The sequence below is a fragment of the Odontesthes bonariensis genome, chromosome 16 (genome assembly GCF_027942865.1).
Source record: "Odontesthes bonariensis isolate fOdoBon6 chromosome 16, fOdoBon6.hap1, whole genome shotgun sequence".
NCBI lineage: Eukaryota > Metazoa > Chordata > Actinopteri > Atheriniformes > Atherinopsidae > Odontesthes > Odontesthes bonariensis.
This window is the reverse complement of record NC_134521.1, coordinates 18,121,084-18,140,302: the sequence shown is the minus strand read 5'-3', so window position 1 is coordinate 18,140,302 and position 19,219 is coordinate 18,121,084. Positions and strand designations below refer to the sequence as shown.

General features: G+C 43.0%; 1 protein-coding gene across 3 annotated transcripts in view; it reads right to left on the bottom strand.

Annotated features, from left to right (window-relative positions):
* Nucleotides 1–1,754: 1,754 nt before the first annotated feature.
* The window catches only part of nrip1b (nuclear receptor interacting protein 1b), a 37,540-nt gene continuing 20,075 nt past the window's right edge, over nt 1,755–19,219 (bottom strand). For all 3 annotated transcript variants that reach the window (XM_075486496.1, XM_075486497.1, XM_075486498.1), the window contains one exon: nt 1,755–7,794. In XM_075486496.1, coding sequence (XP_075342611.1) covers nt 3,721–7,347 — 3,627 coding nt within the window. In that variant the 5' untranslated portion in view covers nt 7,348–7,794 and the 3' untranslated portion in view covers nt 1,755–3,720. The remainder of the gene's footprint in view (nt 7,795–19,219) is intronic.

Sequence of the window (19,219 nt, the reverse complement as noted above, 5' to 3'; positions counted from 1 at the left end):
ACAGCATGTGACAAGTGTAAGCTCTGTATGGCGAATAAACAAAGCACCTACCAAGAAAGTCTCGCATTAAGAGTTAAATCGACACGCCATGCTTAAAAGTAGTTGGTGTTTAAAACAGTTCATGCGTTCCCACGTAGATAAACCCCTGGCTGAGCACGTTAAGTGCGGTCATTAAGTTGTTTGTCAGAGAATAAGCAACTGCGATGGCAGGAAATCTTTTTTGGAGACCTCACAACTATGAAATGTCTGTTGTGGGACTTCTGTGTCCTTGGCCTACAGTTGAGTCAACGGTGGCCATGTGTGCAGTGCTCACATCCTTCTGGTCTCCCGCTGAGGTCAGGAAATCAAAGAGCGAAGCCACAGACAAACAGCCGATTGTCAAGTTTTACACCTTGACCTCTGCTTAAACTTGCGCCTCCGTCCTTTATGTTTGCCGGTGCTTCAGCAGTCAGAGGAAATCAAGATTATTGGTGGTTCAGACTTGATAAGAATCTTGAAATGGAGAAGTTCGCAGAGGGGAAAGGTTACTGGGAGTTTAAAGAGAGTGCAGTCAGTCATGGGGAGGATTAAATAAGAGGGAAGTCAAGGCTGAGGAACTATGCTGTAATTTCAAAAGTGCAGCACAGACAAAAAGCTGTCTGTTTGCTAACTGGACTTAATATACAAACCCAGAGCAAGGGAAGTTTAGCTTGAACTCATCTTCACCTTTTGAAAGTCTCACGCTAAGAGCTGTTTTTCTCATGTCAAGAAAATGATGACTAAATGGACTAAAAGTTTTTCACACAAAAATTCATTCAAGAATTAAGGTTCTGCACTGCTACACAATGGCATCTATTATGGATTCCAACTAAAAGATATGTTCCATTTGTGTGAGGCAAATCCTTGGGCATTTAGTGTACATCTGGTGACCTCCATAAGTCCTCCCTTCTTTCAGTGTCTTTCCTGCCTTTGTTAAGACTCAGCATTGTGGTGAACAGCAGCCAAATGAGCAAGTTTTGGGGCAAATACAGGACATCCTCTCACTTTACTATAACAGACCAGTCTTTGATTACAGAAAGTGCTTTTTGGCTTTGATGTCTCTTTAAAATAATAACATTCTTGAACGTGAAGCCAGAGTCTGACTTGGCCCACGGTGGAACATCAAGATTCCCTAAAGGTCGCTTTGGTTTATCAAGATGCTCTTTAAAAGTGGCCACTCACACGAATTTGGAAACATTTAAGCTCACGTAACGCCCCAGGTAGCATCTAACAAATGTGATGTTCTTCCACATTCCTTTTGAGAAAATCATTGCAAAGTGGAAAAAGAGGAACACATCCATACTAGGTCATGCATTTTAGTACTTTATTTTTGAGATATCAGTGCAAATGAACACCAAAAATGAAAACATAAAAAATAAGTGAAATAATGTCTCAGGTCTTCACATGAAAAAAAAACAACAACATATTTATATATATGTGTATATATATATATATATATATATATATATATATATATATATATATATATATATATGTATATATATATATGTGTATATATATATATATGTGTATATATATATATATATGTGTATATATATATTTATATATATATATATTTGCTGCTACAAATGTATTTCTTAGATGCACAATGCAGATCTATGATTGTACGTCAATCCCCCACTAGAGCCCTGTGCTCGTTCACAGAGCTTTGTTAACCAGTAACAGAAAAGAAAAAGAAAAAAAAAGAAAAAAGAAAAAAAGAAAAAAATCACAAAAATATTCAATGCACATTTATTTTTCACACATTTTTTAAATCAACTTGCCCAACAGTCTGTGGTTATTTAGGGACTGCTCATATTCTAAGCCAACCTCTCTCTCCCGTGATAAAAAAGACCTATTTTAAGACTTGACATTTTCCCCCATCACCAGTAGGGATACACAGGTAGTTCCCATGCGTCTGCATGCAACAGGCAGCAGTGAGGAGAGTCAGACATTATTACACAACACAGCGCAGAATTAGATTATCATTTACCACATAGAGACACATGCAAAGAACAAACCAGCCAAAAAAAGAAAAGATGGGCATAGCATCCTCTGCTAGTATGTACACTTGTACGCATATAATTCGTATTTACATGTCAGGGCATTAAAAACTAGGGTAATATCTTTTTTTTTTTTTAAACATTACAAAATAGTTATCTTTCATACTGAAAGTACTATTTACACAAATATATTCAACCATTGTGAAAATGTTTTAATAATCGAAGAGACGTATGTCATCAGTAAATGTATTAAAAAGATCACAAGACTAAATGGACAAAGCAGTGTGAAATCAACTGAACAGAATACAGTACGATCAAAAATAAGGAGCTAGATACCAGATATCCCTCAAGACACAAAAAAATGTCTCAGTGATTTTTCAGGGTGGGGGGGCAGGTACACATATCCAGCTGCTTAGAAAACGAAGAAGAAGTACCTGTGGTCGTCTCTTTATTATCATGCAATTCTTTTGACATTTTATGAAGAAGAGATTGCCACAAAAATAAAAGATGTCCGGAAACCACAACAGTTCAGAAATAATGAAAAAAAAAGAAAGGAAAATATATCACAAATCGTCAAATTCTCAACAGATAACAATACTGACATTTTTTCATTACATGCCATTAAAGTATTTTGAAATGGACACCAAGAACTCTGTTTCGATAGTGCAAACTCTAGGTAGTCTTTATTTGACATGAAAAGAAAAGCGCCGTGTGCATAAAGAAAAGTGGTGTGGGTTTTACCAGGATGGCAAGATAAGTTGCTCAGACAATGCTGCCTTTTAACTGTTGCTCCAGAAACCTGTTTACACACAGTTGCTCAACTGTAATCACCACACACGCTCTGTTGACCCATCTGCTCAGAACTGCACAATCTGCAAACATATTACCCTGAATTTGCACTGTCGAATGTTGGCCTTAAAGGTTCAGCTCAAACAAAAGCAAAACACAGCGAGTTGTTACCCTTTAAACCTCCAATAATATATTCTTTCTCCAATGGTAAATATACAGCACCATGAATCTGGAGGAGAAGCAACACAAAGCATTCATCATGGCAAAATCCTTGCTGAATATATAGCAGCGTGAATTTTGTTTTCAAGGTCCTCCTTTGAATGAATCTATCATGTACATTGTTGTAATAGAGCGCTGCGATTGCTGGAGAACGACTTTTTTTGGAATCTTATGTAAAATGAATGGGGCTCTGTCTATCTGAAAATGTTCTGATGGGGAAAATAAATAAATGTCCACTGAACTGAGCACTAACACTTTTTGAATCATCAATAATAAATGTTGCTTGAAATGTTCTCTCTTAATGTTTTATGAGAGGCAACAAAGAGGACATAGGAAAAGAGATATGTATATAATTCAGATAGAAATCCTCAAGTGTAAAAGAAGAGGAAATTGTAAAGGAGGACTCTTCAAAGAAATGAATGCAGTGCATGATACGTACATGGATGGAAAGAGCTAAATTTGTGATGTCTACTTGTTTTTGGTTGTATCAATTAGGTGTTTTGCTGAAATAGACCTCTTTTGTACCATTCCATGACCTCACCATTTAAAACGGAAACAGCAATACAAATATGCTTTTCAATTAGAAAAAAAAAAGAAGAAAAAAGAAAATATTTTATAATCAAACCAATTTGGCAAGTCTTTCAAAGAAAGAAAAAAAGTGTCCATGAATTTTATTCTGTTGATACAACTTCTACTCAGACGACTGACTCAGCCTCTGGCTCTCATGGCTGTGCTTGTCATTATGGGATGGGGATTGAGGGGTGGAGCTCAGACTGCGTTCATAGGCATGCATGTCACTGATTGGCTCTTCTTTAACTCTGACCGCAGACTGGGCTCCCTCTGCCTGATCCCTCACCTCCTTCCTCAGCTGAAGGCTGCCCTTCTGCAACATGTAATAAAGGATGGGATTGGAACGCGAGAGCCGTGGAGAGTCTGGGTTTGAGTCACAACCCTCCTCCTCCTCCTCCTCTTTCTCCTGACTACACCACCGAACAGGGCTCTCGGGTTCTTGTTTGACTAGAGTATGGGGGTCCCGTTTTTGTGTGACAGGCCATGGAGATGGATGGCGGCTCCATGGGGTGCGAATGGGGCTGTCACCTGCAGGAGGGGTGGGCAGTGGTCTTAAATTACTTGGAAGCCCTGAGTTTAGGGAACCATGGGGTTGCCAGCTGGGTAGGTGGAGGAAGTTTAGATTATGGGCAGGCTGGCTGAGAATGTTACCGTTAGCTTTGCCATTGGCCTGTAGGACAGAGGGACTTGGCGCCCCACGTGGCTGCTGGGACAGTTCCTTCAGACAGTTATCAGAGAGCAGCAGCTGTTTGAGCACATTGAAACCTCGACTCTCTCTGGTGAGGGTTTCACTTGGTGGGCTCCGGTTTAGAACCTCCTCTTCCTTCAGACTCCTCTGAAGGTCAGGCTCAATCTGAACAGTAGAAGAGGTGAAAATGTGTGTGGTACCACTGTCCACTGCTCTTGGAGAGCTGATATTATTCAAACTATCAGTCTGTTCAGAGCAGACACGTCTTCTCTTTGGACTGGGGCTTGGATACTCTCTCTGTTCCTCTTTAACCTGTCTGGACTGTGACTCAGTCTGCATAGCAGCAGTGGTGTAATAGGTAGCAGTCTGTTGTTTAAGCAGCTGGCTGAGAAGGCCATATTTTGATATGACCTCTGCAGGCCTTGGGTCTGTTTTTAAGTCCTGCTGAGAATCTGAGAAGGGGCTAGTCTTCTCATAACCACTCAGTCTCTTTTTTCCACTCAAGTCGTCAGACTTGGCAAAAGATGGTCCTACCTCCTCTGTGTGCTCTGATTTGACCTTTACATCCAAACGGGGCCCATTGGAGCTGTCACAGATGATGGAGGCTGCAGGGCTCTTCTCATAGCATCCCGCTGCCACCTCCACGCTCCTCCTGCCACTCCCACTGGCCCTATCTTTGCGGCCGGCTGTAGCAGTAGCTGAACCGGTTCCTAGAAGGAGCTGCAGCACAGTGCGCCTCTCTAGGAGATTCTCAATTTGTGAAGAAGAAGGAGGAGAAGACTCCTTGCCACTGAATGGTGTACCACTGCCTGAAGCTCCGTCTGAAAGTGGCGTAGTGGTGGTCCTGTGGAGTGGAGCATTGAGCCTTTCCAAGAGGGCAAGAGGCCTGCTGGCATCAAGCTCCTGGCCCAGCACTTTGCCAGAGGGGATGGGTGGGGAGGAAGAAGTCGTGCCACAGTGAGCCAGATTCTGTAACAGTTTACTGGCACTGAAGGCAGGCTCTGAAGCCTTCTCAGCAGGGAAGGTTTTAGACTTACACAAATCAAGTGGGCTGGACTGGACATTGGGGGATGGGTAGGGATATGGGGACAGTGCACCACTTGGCTCACGATTAAGTGAGTAGACAGATTGGGCTGGGGCTGCAGGATTTTCCAGGGGGCTTTCTGTTCTGGTCTCTTCCCAAGGCATGTGCCCTTTTTGCTGGCTTCGAGACATGGTGGCCATAGTTATATCAAGTGGTATATCCTGTTTAGTTATGCCTTTATTAACCATTTCATTATTTCTGCGTTCAAGAAGAAGCTGCATGAGCGTGAGCTTAGGGTGGGGTTTCAGGTCTGGGCTCATTTCAGGCTCCTTGTTCTTGGACACATTTGATCCTGATGGCTCTGGCTTCCACTTGTTTATTAAAGATTCTGTTAGTTTATCCAGAGAGGAGGTAGAAATAGAAGAAGAAGAGGATGAAGACATAGCAGAGGAAACAGAGGAGACTGCAATAGAGGATGGTGTAAAAGATGTGGTGGAGGGCTGATTAGAAACTTGCGGAGAGAATGTAACTGGGGTGGAAGAAAACACTGTGGAAGAAGAAGAAGAAGAAGAAAAAGTTGAGGTGGAAGAAGGAGGGGGTGTATTTTTGGGCCCGGTGTCTATACTGACACGCCCTCTCATGGAGAGGTCAATGGGAGAACAACTGGAGTAGGAGCTCTCTGCATCACTGCTGTCCTTGGTGAAACTCCTCTCCTGGGTGGAGCATTCACTGTCCGATGTGACTGAAGAGGAGCCGCTTGGTGGCAGAATGCCACCAATGTCCTCCAGGTGCCCATTCTTGGTCAGCTGCTTCTGGTTGTTGTGGTTGTTCAGTAGCAGCAGCAGCAGGCTGCTGCATGTTTGAGGGGGACGAGCTGGACGTGTGTCAAAACCTCGCTTCTCCCTTGGAGGCTGGCTGTGAACGTGGCTTGGAGCGTGTGGGGGAGTAGGTGGGGAGCTTTGGCTGTGGCCACGCAGCAAAGAGGGGCTCTGTGGGCTGGACAGGGCCGTTCGAGGGAGTGTTGTTGTTACTGTGGTTGTTGTTGTCATTCCATTTTGGTTTGTTAAGGAGTTCAGTGTGTCTGGAGTGCCCCCCACACTTGGTGGCCTTTTGTCTGGGCCGTGCTGCTGGTTTGCCATGGCAGCTAGTCTCTCGCTGGCAGATCTTCCTGAGAGCTGGGCTTTGAGAGCATGCTCTCTAGAGTACTGCTGGAGATGGGCTTCACTGGACAGCAGCAGTGCCAGTTGACTGCAGGCCACACTAGGCTTGGGTGAAGGTGCTGGACTTGAACGGATTTTCACCATATTAGCCACTGCCTTCAAACGCTCTGCACAAGACACTGATTCATTAGCTGTGGGAGCAGCAGGAGGAGTGGCGCTGTGTGCTGACCGGGGTGACTCTGGGGGCCTGTCCTGACTGTGTCCCCTGCGACTATAAGGGGTGCTGTTATGGTTTTGAAGTTTGCTCTTTCTCATTAAGCCCTTCAAACGGCTTGAAGCTGTCCCATAAACAGGTTGTGGCTCTTTGTCTGCAGGTGGTGCTTTGGATGGTGAGGAACACTCACTGGGGGACTTATTAGAGTGCTGAGACATTGCCACACTCTGAAGCCGTGAGCTAAATGACTGAAGCAGGGAAGCCAACAGGGTGCTCTCTCCAGCATGAGGAGATCCCTCAAGGGCTCCATTTTGTAGTCCTCCTACTTGGCCATTCTGTTCCATCGGGGGCGAAATCATCCGCTGGTTCCCCGGATCATTCCAAGCTCCAGAGCGCAGCAAGCGGGCCTTCTTCAGGTGCTGTGATGAGCCTAGTGTGGGCCCATTGGTTCCAGTCTTAGGTGCTGTTGGGCCATGGTTTGGTAATTGGAAGGGCCCGCCCACCTTGTCGCCCTGCTCCTGATTGCTGTGGGCAGCCTCAGACCTCCCACCTGCCGTGGCCCCAGGCCCGGCCACCACTGGATGCATCAGTAAACCTTCCAGATAAGTTAGAACAGCTGAATCCTTGTGTGTCTCAGGGCCAGGCTCCTCCCCATGAGTCATGTTCAATACTCAGATCCCCTCGTATAGCTCAGCAATGCTACTGGGAAGTAAATGTCATCTAGGTCATCTGGTTGACAATGGGATGTCCTTCTTAAATACCAAAAAGAGGGCAGAATATTGCACCAGAAGAGGATACAGGATACACTGGCTGGACAGGATCCTTCTCTGTAGTGGGTACAATCAGCAATGTTGCGAAACAGCAACCATGCTTGGAAGCATTCTGGGGCAGGTGGGCCTCCCAGGCATTGTTGTACGCCTTTAACCGCTACAGGATCTCAGAAGGTCCAGCTTCAGGCTTATGTGAGAAGAGTGCAAGGAGTCAGCGGGATTTCACCACAGAGATGTTGATACATTCCGTGGTTGTGGATGTTTGGGATTTCGGTCCTACGGCCTGGCTTTGGTCCTGTCAGCGGCGCCTTTCAGCTCTCCAGATCTCACAGGGGGGACCTATGGGAGTGATTGAGAGAGAGAGGAGGTGGGGAGGGATTGTTGGGTAGGGGAAATAAAGAGAGAAAAGGAGAAAACGTGTGAGAAGCAGGATTTGCACAGCACTATATCACATTCATTTCACCACCTTGTCTGCCATCTCTGTTACTTAGCAACATTTCAGATTGACTGCACACGGCTCTTTCTCTGCTCTGCACTCTTCCCTCACAGCCACCCGACAGACGACAAATGTAGATTAGGCTTGATTGGATCCAAATTGAAAATTCAAACCCACTACCTTGAAAACATTCAGGTCTTGAGCAGTAAGCCTCTCACAGCAAAGTCTTTCAAAAGTGAAGGGCCTTGTGAGAGCTGTGCATAATTCTTTCTGCAGCTTGTCATTTCAGTGGATTATCCCCCTCCACCACCTCCTGCTCCTTATGCACTTCAGCTGCATCTCACACGGCGCAGCCCACTGTAGAGCAACTTCCACCCACCCACTCACCCACACAAGCGAGTATTTAAGAATTCATGCTTAGATACATGAACGAACCTAAGGATGAGGACATACATAGATAAATGTTCATGCAGATCTCACTACTGCTTTGTCCAGGCAAGCTTAGCTCTTTTGACCCAGAGCTGTTTTTTAAATCAGAAGACAAAAGCAAAACTCAAACTGACTTGATGTGACGGGACTGTAGTTCAAAAGAACAGTACAAAAGCAGTAGAGAAACATTATAAGGACATGGCTAACAGACAAGTTGCACTCAACTGTCAAGTCTTGGTGTGTTTTTAGTGTGTGTATTATGGGTTGCTTAAGGATCAGGTGCACCTGTCACACCATACCATTGTCAGGAGGGCAAGAACAGTGACACCGGGGTGAGCATTGTGCCAGTTGCCATGACAGTGTCAGCAGTGCTGCCCTAAGAGACCTCTGCTCTGAACCCTGTCAGCGTGGTTTCCGTGGATACAGGACACCTCAGACAGTCCTGGCCACATCTCATAAAGGTTAATTAATACAGAGTTTCCCCCTCGCCTCAGCTGCCGTCCGTGTCCTTTCCCAAAGCCGTCCTCACCTTTCGCGTCCGCTGAGTGGACTAACATAACAGGTCACATGACAGGACAGCAGCCCTTGATTATGACGAAAGGCCATGGCAAATTGCTCAGCCACCAGCTTAAATACATCACAGAGAGCTGAGGCAAGGGCTAGAAACAACCAGGCACCGGCCTCCTAATGAGGCTGAAATCCATCTCCAAGGTCAAGGTTTACAGGCTATGACAGGATCAGGTCATGACAGTCAGGGCAACTGGGTGGCACTTTTAATGCCACCTTGGAAGTGAAATTGGATTAGATGCTGGATTTAAATTGATTAGTGTACAATTAAGTCTGAATAGCAGAAGGAAAACAACCAGGTTGGCCATTTTAAGACGTCTTCAAACCAAAGGTTCACAAGTTGACGAGAGTATTTAGACTGTCCCGCTCAAAATAGAATAAAATGAGTCAACTGATCTTGGCCTATCAGCATCGATTACAGTTTAAGGTCATCTTTAAACTGCTGACCTTAATCTGAACACAACAAAAGCCAACCTGGTCATACTGGACCATCTGACATCTGCTGTCATGTTAATCTTAGATGCACAGGATTATGACTATTTTCCCGCCAGTGAGCTTATCGCTGTCATAACGGAACGGCCTGTAACACCACGTTTGATCAGCGCAGTAAACAAGTAAACATGTTTACCTTCAGAATGGCTTGGCAAAGTGACTAATATGCTGTGATAGAGCCCTCTAGTCTGTGAGGGGAAAAATGGAAATGGAAAAGAAACGCTGACACAGTTTCAACATGGGGAATTCTGTTAATCTCTCTGCTGCTGGCAGTGAACCTTTGGAATTACAGTTGACCTTGTCTATGTTTTTGCCCAAAGACACTTCTATAAAGAGCAGGCAAGGCAGTAAAAGGATACTATGACACTGCACTATATCAGTTTAAATATACCCAACACTGCTATTGCATTCACCATTCATACAAAATACTCTTCAAGCAAAGTGAGGACATTTGAGCCTGTGTCAAAAGTCCTGCTAAAGCAAAGACAAGAAAGTGTTCACCACAGTGACTAAGCACTGTTAAGAAATACACAACCTTAATATAGGGAGAACTGTCCTCTATACTGAGCCCTTAAAGCATGCAGCCTTCCTCCTTTCCTCACTGAGAATGTGTGCATTACTATTACATTATCTCCCCCAGTGTATACATTGAAAATGACCTTACACATCTGTTAACATGTCATCTCATTGGTGGTGGCACCCAAAAAGCCTGACCTCCCCCCTCCCCCACCACGGGACACTACAGCACCAATGAGCTGCTCCACAGTTTCTGTGGTGATTATCCATTATCCTTGACAATGTCAGCCAATGATAGAGCAGGCACCATTCTAAAGTGATTTTTACCCCTACAGTCATCCACACGCGGGAGGGAGGGCAAGTGACAGGGGAAGGCTGAGGCTTCATCATACCCTGAAAAGTTGATTCTTCATCTGTTTCTCGCTTTCTCACTCCTCTGCTACTTAAAAATGGCACAAGCAACAGGAAAGGTCACTGCCCTCTCAGCCTCCGTCTTGAATGCAAAAGACGCATGGCAGTACCAGAGGGCTGAGAAAAATGTGCCCATGCAGATTAATTCCATCCTAAAATCACAGCGAGTGATTAGAATTTTTCTTGGCTGACTTCGGATTGCTTTTTAAGGTCTGACCTTCCGAACTCTAACTTGCAGCAAACCAAGTCCTTTTTTTTTGTTGCAATTATTGTTTTAAGTGGAAATCTAATTGTCTGTTTATAATGAAACATTAATTCTCTCTTTGTAACTGGAAATCTATAAAAAAAAACTACAGCTTACTGGACAAAGTTATTTGTTCGAACAAATACAAGTTTGATTGTGTGACATAAAACAAGATAAACCAACTGTGATGAAGTTCCATCCAAGAAGTATCTCCAGCAGATTTTGGGCACAGGGGATTTATCCCATTTCTGGAACCTTTATTCTTGACGATGGAAAGTAACTGGTCATCTAGTGCCAGGAATTTCATGATACAAATGAAAGATAGCAGAGGGGGCTGGCTGCGTGCTCTCACTAGTTTGAATGTTATCTACTTTGCCTTTGTCAGCTTTGTCATTGGCACAGCTTGAAGCATTGCATTAAGTTAGTTTGCCCAAACTTTTTGGTGGTAATTCCTTGGCAACTTATTGTACAAACTGCGAGCCTGCAGTCTTTATGACTCACTGTGGAAGACATGCGAGGGTGCCACAGGATTTCTCTTAAACTGATCTGCCAGTCACTTCTCATAGCCAGTAAGGCTGAACATTTGTCAATTCCCGCTAAAAATGTGAATTTCATTCCCTTCACTGCCTTAAAGATTATACCTCCTCCACCGACCACAGGCACATGGACACGAATACACCAGGTAGCGATGCAGTCTTCTTTCATTTTACAAAAAGCGAGATTCTAAATTACCATCATCGTCAGGAACGGTAATCCATTTAAAATGTAGGTGAAGAAACAAAAGAATTAAAAAAGGGGGAAGAGCCAAAAGAGTGGCAGATAAAGTCAAGGTCATTCATCCCGCCAAGGCTCTTCCACTTGATGCAACAGCTGGTGTCCATGCAAAGCTCTGGGCGTTAATAAAAAGTGACAATGCTGCCTGAGCGGTGTGTATTACTAATGTCTGACACCAGCCTGGCAGATGTGTTCTCCCTGCATTTAAGGGGAGTCAAGGTTAAAGGAATTTAAAAGGAGAGGCGATGCCTAAACACTATTATATCATGTAATCTGCAGCCTAGTCCTGCTGCACATACTCAACGGGGTAGCTCACTTACACATGCGGCGTGACCGCTATTTGCAAATTCAATATGGCCTGACATGATTAAATAAGACAAAACATAAGCTCCCTGACCAAATGCGGTTCTTCCAAGCCCTCCACAAGTGAGCGTGTGCGCGAGTGGAAAGTAGAATTAAAAGCTCTTGTTCACCTTGAGAGAGGTTCAACAAGCGAGCAACATGCTACTAAACAGCGGGAGAGCGAGAGCACGCAAGTGTTTCTGCAGATAAAGTCAGTCAGGACAAAATAACGCTGAAATGGAGTATGCACAAACATGCATGCCCACACAATGAGAACTAGGGCGCTGTGACCCACTTCTTTGGTTGCACTGACCAAACAAGTCATTCACAGTGCACACACTGAAACCCATAGATGTACAGCGCCATAAAGGAAATATGATACATCAGAGCTGAAAAGTTAAGCAATGTGGGCAATCCATTGGGAAAAAGCATCCTACTCAGAACAGACAAACAACAGAGCATGATGGCTGAATGCTACCATTTCAGACTAGGACAAAATGGGACCTGACTGCTGAAGTTCTTGGCCTGCATCTGGCCTTGATGAGAAGCATGGGGGCGGATTTTAACTTCATCTGAACTCATCAGTACAAGGAGTTCTCGGGGTAGAGAGAAAGGGAGCATAGAAGAATTCATGCACGCAGATGAGTCATCTAAGTGTTTCAGAGCCCAGCTGAGTGGCGGAGGACTGAGAGATGATATCACTGCACTGTATCAAGGACCTGGACAATCTTTCCCCTCACTTTACAGGCGTTGACTTTCATGGATGTGCTTACAAAAATGTTTGTGTCCATAGTAAATATTTGCATGCCATTTGGAAGACCCACCCAAGGGCCATTTCCTGAGTGGCTGAGAATTAGTGCATCAATTAAGCACACACACATTCCTTCTTAATGAGCCGTGGCCGCCATCAGTCTACACCTGATTCATTTCTATCGGGCTCCGAGGTAATCTTCTGCTTACATTGCCTGTCCAAAATGGTGCTCGTTTCCCTCCTAAAACAACACACATTTTCTAATTGTAAACACTAGTGCTGGATATGGGAACAGCTGATTGCCCCATGGCCAGGATGCTTAGAGGCAGAGCTAGGCCCTTGAAACAGACTGCAGTGGTGATGTCTAAGGGAAATGGGCCACTTTGCAATCTAGATCAAATGTCCCACTGTCAGGCTGCCCTGAAAGCTGGATGAAACCAGCTAAAACCTTGGCCTTTAATGAATCATTTCCATAATATCCTTGGCATCCCTCCTAAGAAGGCTATTGCTGTGAGTCAGCAAGATGGTTGCCTTTATTGGGTTAAAGTGAGTGCTGCTTTTTTCTTTTTACTGAGGATGGTTTGGAGTATTATAGTGTGCGACAGAGGTCTAAGTGACAGAAAGAGAAGAAGATACATCTCTGCTATCATTTTGCCTTTCATAATGCTCTCATTGACCCACTTTCTAGTTTTTAAATCATTCTAATGCTTGCTCCGACTGAGGTTGGAGAATGATATTAAAGGGAACAATGAGTTGTGAAAGGACATTCCATTAGATCATCAAAAATATTCCTCATCGTCCTGGATTTCGATTCCTCCTTTTCCCTCAGAAAGAGAACAGTTGTAATCAAAGTTAAACAATTAAAGGGATCTTTTAAATCAATTAGACACATTTAACCCAATAAAGTATAAAACAATTACGTGTAACCTTTCTCCAAGATTATCTGTCAAGCAGCATCACTCCATTTGGCAGGGCAGAGCCGAGTACATGCCAATAAACAGGAGACTCGAATAAGATTAGTCCTACACCTGGCCCTGATGCCTGACCTGGTACTCACACAGATATACTTACAGCATCCAAATCTAAATTAGTCACCCAAACAACCTTTAAATGTAAGTTTGAAGCTTGATAGTCAGGGGAGGGTGGTACAAATGCGTTTTTTTTTTTCCCCTGTTAGCTGCTTTTGCAATTGCGGAAATGTTTTCATCTTTTGACAGTGTCTCCAAAGGTCACTTACAATTTAGGTCTAAGAGCAACAATCCATAGTCTATCTGGAGATAGATGTGAAGACACAGCTATCACAGCTCGATACGGTCAAGCTGACACTGTCCTCACTTGCATTGAAGGCTGTGACGATATAACGGACTGAGCCTCTTAACTAATCATTCAATTACACCTAAATGCGCATGATGCAGCAGCAACGCTCATATGGTGCAAACATAGAGACAAGCCTGCTGCTAAATTGTTAACAATGATAAGAAATGGTTAGACGAGCACTCTCAGCTATGTAAGCTCATGTTTCAATCATGTGATCAATCTTCAGTCAAGAAAGGAAAAATGAGAAAAAGCGATTTTAATTAATTATCCTGATCAATTACGGTGAAGATTACGGTGGAATAAGTGTTAACCTGAGGAGAAAGACTGTTAATGCAGCACAAAAAGCCTCCTTTTAAAAATGAGGTGTCCTAGATAACCAACAGTTCCACACAGAAAAAAAAAAATGGTTAATTCTTAATTAGAAATAAATTCTATTAAATATTGTGCTTACATGCTCATCAATTAATTTGACACCTACTTTACATTGTGCAAAAGAACAAACAAAAAAAACTAAACATGGACCTTGAATTACACATTTACTATCTTTGTTTGTAAGATTGGACATGAAGAGGACAACAGCTGCTTTGGTTTTCCATATAAAGGATGAATCAAAAGATTACAAAGGAACTCAGGAAAAATGTGCAAGGATTTGTTCCTTTTTTGTGGTTTCATATAGTAGTAAATCTGACTTTTTAAACAACTGAGGATGTCACTTTGTCCTCTTGGAAGTTGTGAGGGTTAGTTTATATACTTAATGAATTAAGTAACAATCTTTGAAAAAAAAAAATCAATTATGGAAAAATCATCATTAGCTGCATGTGTAGCCACTCTGAACCATGTTTTTCGACTATCAAAAAAACAACCACGAGTTAAGGTGTGAAATGCCCGACAAAGTCTTCTCTTGATGCGTGCCAAGATATCCACCCTAATGCGGGTAAATCCATGTCTTATGGAGGCCCATGCAAAACAACCTCTTTTTTTTAGGCTTAACCTCCTTATATCTAAGCCTCCAACCTCATCAGCTTGTCTTAACGGCTAACCCACGGTGGGCAGCACTACTTACTAACTAAAACGGGGTCACGTCAGTGCAGGAATCAAAATAAGAAGCGAGGCTCCGCCTGAGCTGCTGTTTGACTTTCCAGGATATGTGGATAAGCTGACCTGGCCAGGAAGTCACTATTTCAAAGTGTGTCTTCGCAAATAAAACTTAAGAAACATGTTCTCTTTATTCTTTACATAAGTATCCCAAGAAAGAGTCGTCACCTTCTATGTTGAATTTGGTAAAAATGATGGTAAGATAATTCATTCACTCAGAGGTTTAAAGCCCTTTTCACACATGCAAATAGATACAGCTCAGAGATATCGACACATCGCATTATTAAATTAATATATAACAGCGCCGTTCAAGCTTTTTTCCTCCTCTATTTCACCAATGATAATTAGCCGCTGCTCCGAGTAATCTTTTCACATCATCTGAGCCACTTAAAAAAAGAGAAAAGTGTTTTGAGCTCAACTTCTGCTCTCCGTCTGAACATCAACTGCTCCCATCCACCGAGGTTCTGTTTAACACAATGCAGCGCACTTGTTAGCCTGATATGAATTTTCATGGCAAAACAACACGTTGTTGTGAGAAAACTGTAACTCTAGAAGGCCCTAACAGTTTTGTGAGGCACTGCAGCCTAACAGCAGTGACTGCACAGAGAAGGCGCCCTCAGATTCATCTCAGCTTGATTACAACTGTTACTGTTACCGTAGTGCAATTATCAAACTCTCACAAGTGTAACACTGACTGCTCAATAAGCTTAAACTTGAAGAACAGTGATATTTTCAGCAACTTCCGTCTTCACATGCTTTACATGTTGCTGTGAGAACACAGCGACTCAACGAGGACTTTATCAGACCTCACTTGATTAACTGTCCAATCTTGCGTAAATGGCAAATACTGTGCGTGTTGTTGCTCTTGCTGTCACTTTCACATCCATGTCTGAATGAAAAATTGACAAAGATTTACAGAGAAGTGACAACACAGATTAATGAAAGCATTCATGTTTGGATCTTAAGTCTGAAAAAGGGCTTAATAAACAAGTTAATGGATAACACAAATGGAATTTGGCAGCTCTATATAGGTGTGACTGTGGTATATGGTTCAGGAGAAAATGTATTTAGACCATTAATCACGCCCCTATGCATTTAGAATGAACCCTTTTAAAAGAGGTAAAACTGTGCTTCGTTAAGTTTAATCGCTCGTATTCTGTTAGTGAATGGAGGATTCACGATTTTGGCCAGATGAGTGGCATGCAGTAAATATGCAATCTCTCTTACGAACACAGTGCACATGCTCATTAGTGTGTGACGAATAAACTGAAGGGATTGATTTGCACATATATATATATATTTACATACATACATTTAAATATATATCTGCCAACCAGCCAAGTAAGACTTTACATCCATGTCTCCTTCTGATCCGAAATAATGTTTAGATATTAAATGTTATCATTTCAGTATTATCCTATTCCACATTTGCCTACGTTTTTTGTTACCATTTGAATCCTTGAGCTATGGCCTCTCAGTACCTCGTTGATATTAATGTAACCTTGAGTCCAACTTAATGTTTTTATATCATATTAAAGAAATTCCCTCGAGAATGAAACAGATGAACGAACAACAAGACATAATAACACACGCAGTCACGGCAGGCATGAAGATAATAAAGACGGTATCTGAAGAAAAGACTGTCCTTTATTCCTTATTTGCTTTAGTCACCTGTGAGAAAGGTAGTAGGGCTTATGAGCAGAGGCACAGTAGCAAGTGGCTCTCACTTCTGGTTGTCATTATTCACTGTATGTCTGGTTTTCCATCTACACAGAGGTTAATTGCAATTAACTGCCTTCACCTGGCACTACAGGTGTAATCAGTCCCCGATTGAGTAGTGAGAATGAAAACTGGCAGCACTCTGGAGCCTGAAGACCAGGACTGAACCTTCATTCACGGTGAGTTAATGGAAACTGTGAACTGAATTTTGCAGGCTTCTTTGTTTTGTTGGAATTGATCAGGTTGCCTTTACTGTAACTAAGATAAACCCATAAATTGTCATCCTAGATGCAGACCAGCACGGGGGCCAAGACTTGCAGGAAATTAGTCTAACCTCCCTCAGTCAGTCCCTCGTAGCCACTGACTATTAAAATCAAACAAAGACAGATAGACATAGGGCAGCACCCAACTCTGCTACAAGCATTTTGCTGTAATGAAGTAGATCCAGAAGAGGAGGGAAACACTATCATGGGGGATGACAGTAGTAAAAAGTGCTCAGGAGACTTAAAAAAAAAAAAAAACGGGAAAAATAATCCACACTATGCAAAATGCTAACACACCCATTCTGCTGTGGTTGGGAGGTGAATGCGGACACACATCATGCTCCCATACCTTGTCATCCTTAGCTGTGGAGGCTGATACAGGTAAAATGCAGTAATCAATTTGCTCTCCTGGCAGGAGTGCTCCTTTAGAATACTAATGAGGCTTCTGCCCTCCCCTTCTCCCCCTCATCATTCTAGCCATCCCTCCTCTGCTGCCACCTCTCTCCCTTCGTCTTTCCTCATTCACCTTTCTCATGACTTGACACCCCAAACCCCCCCCCCAATGCCCCAGACCTGACCAAATGCTAAAGGAGGGTGGGGTGTCTTCTGCACAGATAACTGCTGCCACTAATCAAGCCTACGTGCACCGGGGCGTGGGATTAAAGAGCTTGCACAGCTTGACTCAGGCACCGAATGGTGTTAGCGCTCTCACACACACACACACACACACACACACACACACAAACACACATAGATCAAAATAAAAACCTATGGGGAAGCCAACAGCGTCTTGTCCCAGAAACGCACGCATACACACAAGCCTCAGATGAGCAAACAACACAACAAGGTCAACTTAAAAGCTGATGTTAGGTGAACATTCTCGTGTTATAAAAGAACACACACACACACACACACACACACAAGGAGATTAGATCTAAATTTACTCCGCCAGTCAAAACGGGACTCAGTGGTGAGCCACCCATCTCTATCTGGCAGAACACATGTCATGCAGAGAGCTGCTGTGTTGTGCGCAACCAAAATGAAAAAGAGGAACAAACCTGACTGTCAAATGACAGGATCTGAATTCCCGTTTAGTTTTCATTTGGAGCAATGGCTTACAAGGTGTGTGTGTATGGATGTGTGGTTGCTGGGGTCTCTACTCCATATCAAGAACATTGTAAAGTTGCCTGAAGGCTGTAACAATGCATCTTTAATGTTTTTACACACACGCCTGCCAAAAACAAGCCACTTCATAATGTTTTGCTGGCCCATCATTAGCTTTAATTACTGCATGTAATCACTGTTGCATATTTTTTGATAAGCCAGTGTTTAAAAAAATCGTATTTATTTCCATCCAGAGTGGCATTGTTCACCAAGATCTTGTGTTGATGATCAAAGAGTTGGACTGCTGCGTAAAGTCTTCTCCAGTCCATCTCAGAGGTTCTCAATGAAGTTAAAGTTAAACCATGGACTCTGTGGTGGCCAAATCATGTGTGAAAATAATGTCTCATGCTCCCCGAACTGCTCTTTCAGAATTTGATCATGATGAATCCTGACAACATCCTCTTGGGATATGCCTTTACCATCAAAAAGAAAAAAAAATAATCTATTGATGGATAAACCTGGTCAGTCAGTATAGGCAGGTAGTCAAATGACTTCCTAATTTGGGCATATAAAGTTGCTGAAACTAAACCTGATCAACTGAAGCAACCCCAGATCATTATGCTCTACGGCTTATACGTAGACACAAGGAATGATGGATGCAGCACTTCATAAGCCGATCTTCTTACCTTGATGCTCCCTTCATTTTGGAACACGGTAAATCTGGGCTCACTGGACTTTTTTCCATTGTTCCAGAGTCAAATCTTTACACTCCCTAACAAATGGTTTCGATAAGCCTCACTCGCCGGGTTTCCACTGCTGCTTTTGATTCGTAATTGGAAGATGTGTATAAGAAGAGGTGAAACCAAACTGTATGAATTGGAAAAATAAATATATACACTTGCTTGAAGAGGTTTGTTGATTTCGAAGAAGACTTGATAAGTATTATGAGGCAGGGAAACAACTTTTCAAATCCCGCCTGACCTGGTAAAGATTTAATTACACGACTCACCAGGCAAACAAAAACTTGCATATCTTCCCAGATATGATCTAATATTCACAGATATAATATCGGAGATTAAGATAATTTATCAAGAGGAGCTTTATCCATTTTCCACTTGTGGATGTCCACAACTGTAGTGCTTGTATTTTCTTCCCAAAGGGTCCCCACATGGTTTGGACAATTTCCTCTGCAGTGGTAGAGGTAGTATAATCTACAAACTACATAACCTTTACCATCACCAGCTGGCTAACACAAAGCAGCCTAGTTTATTCCTGTTAAACCTGTGTTTGACTCACTTTAGTTT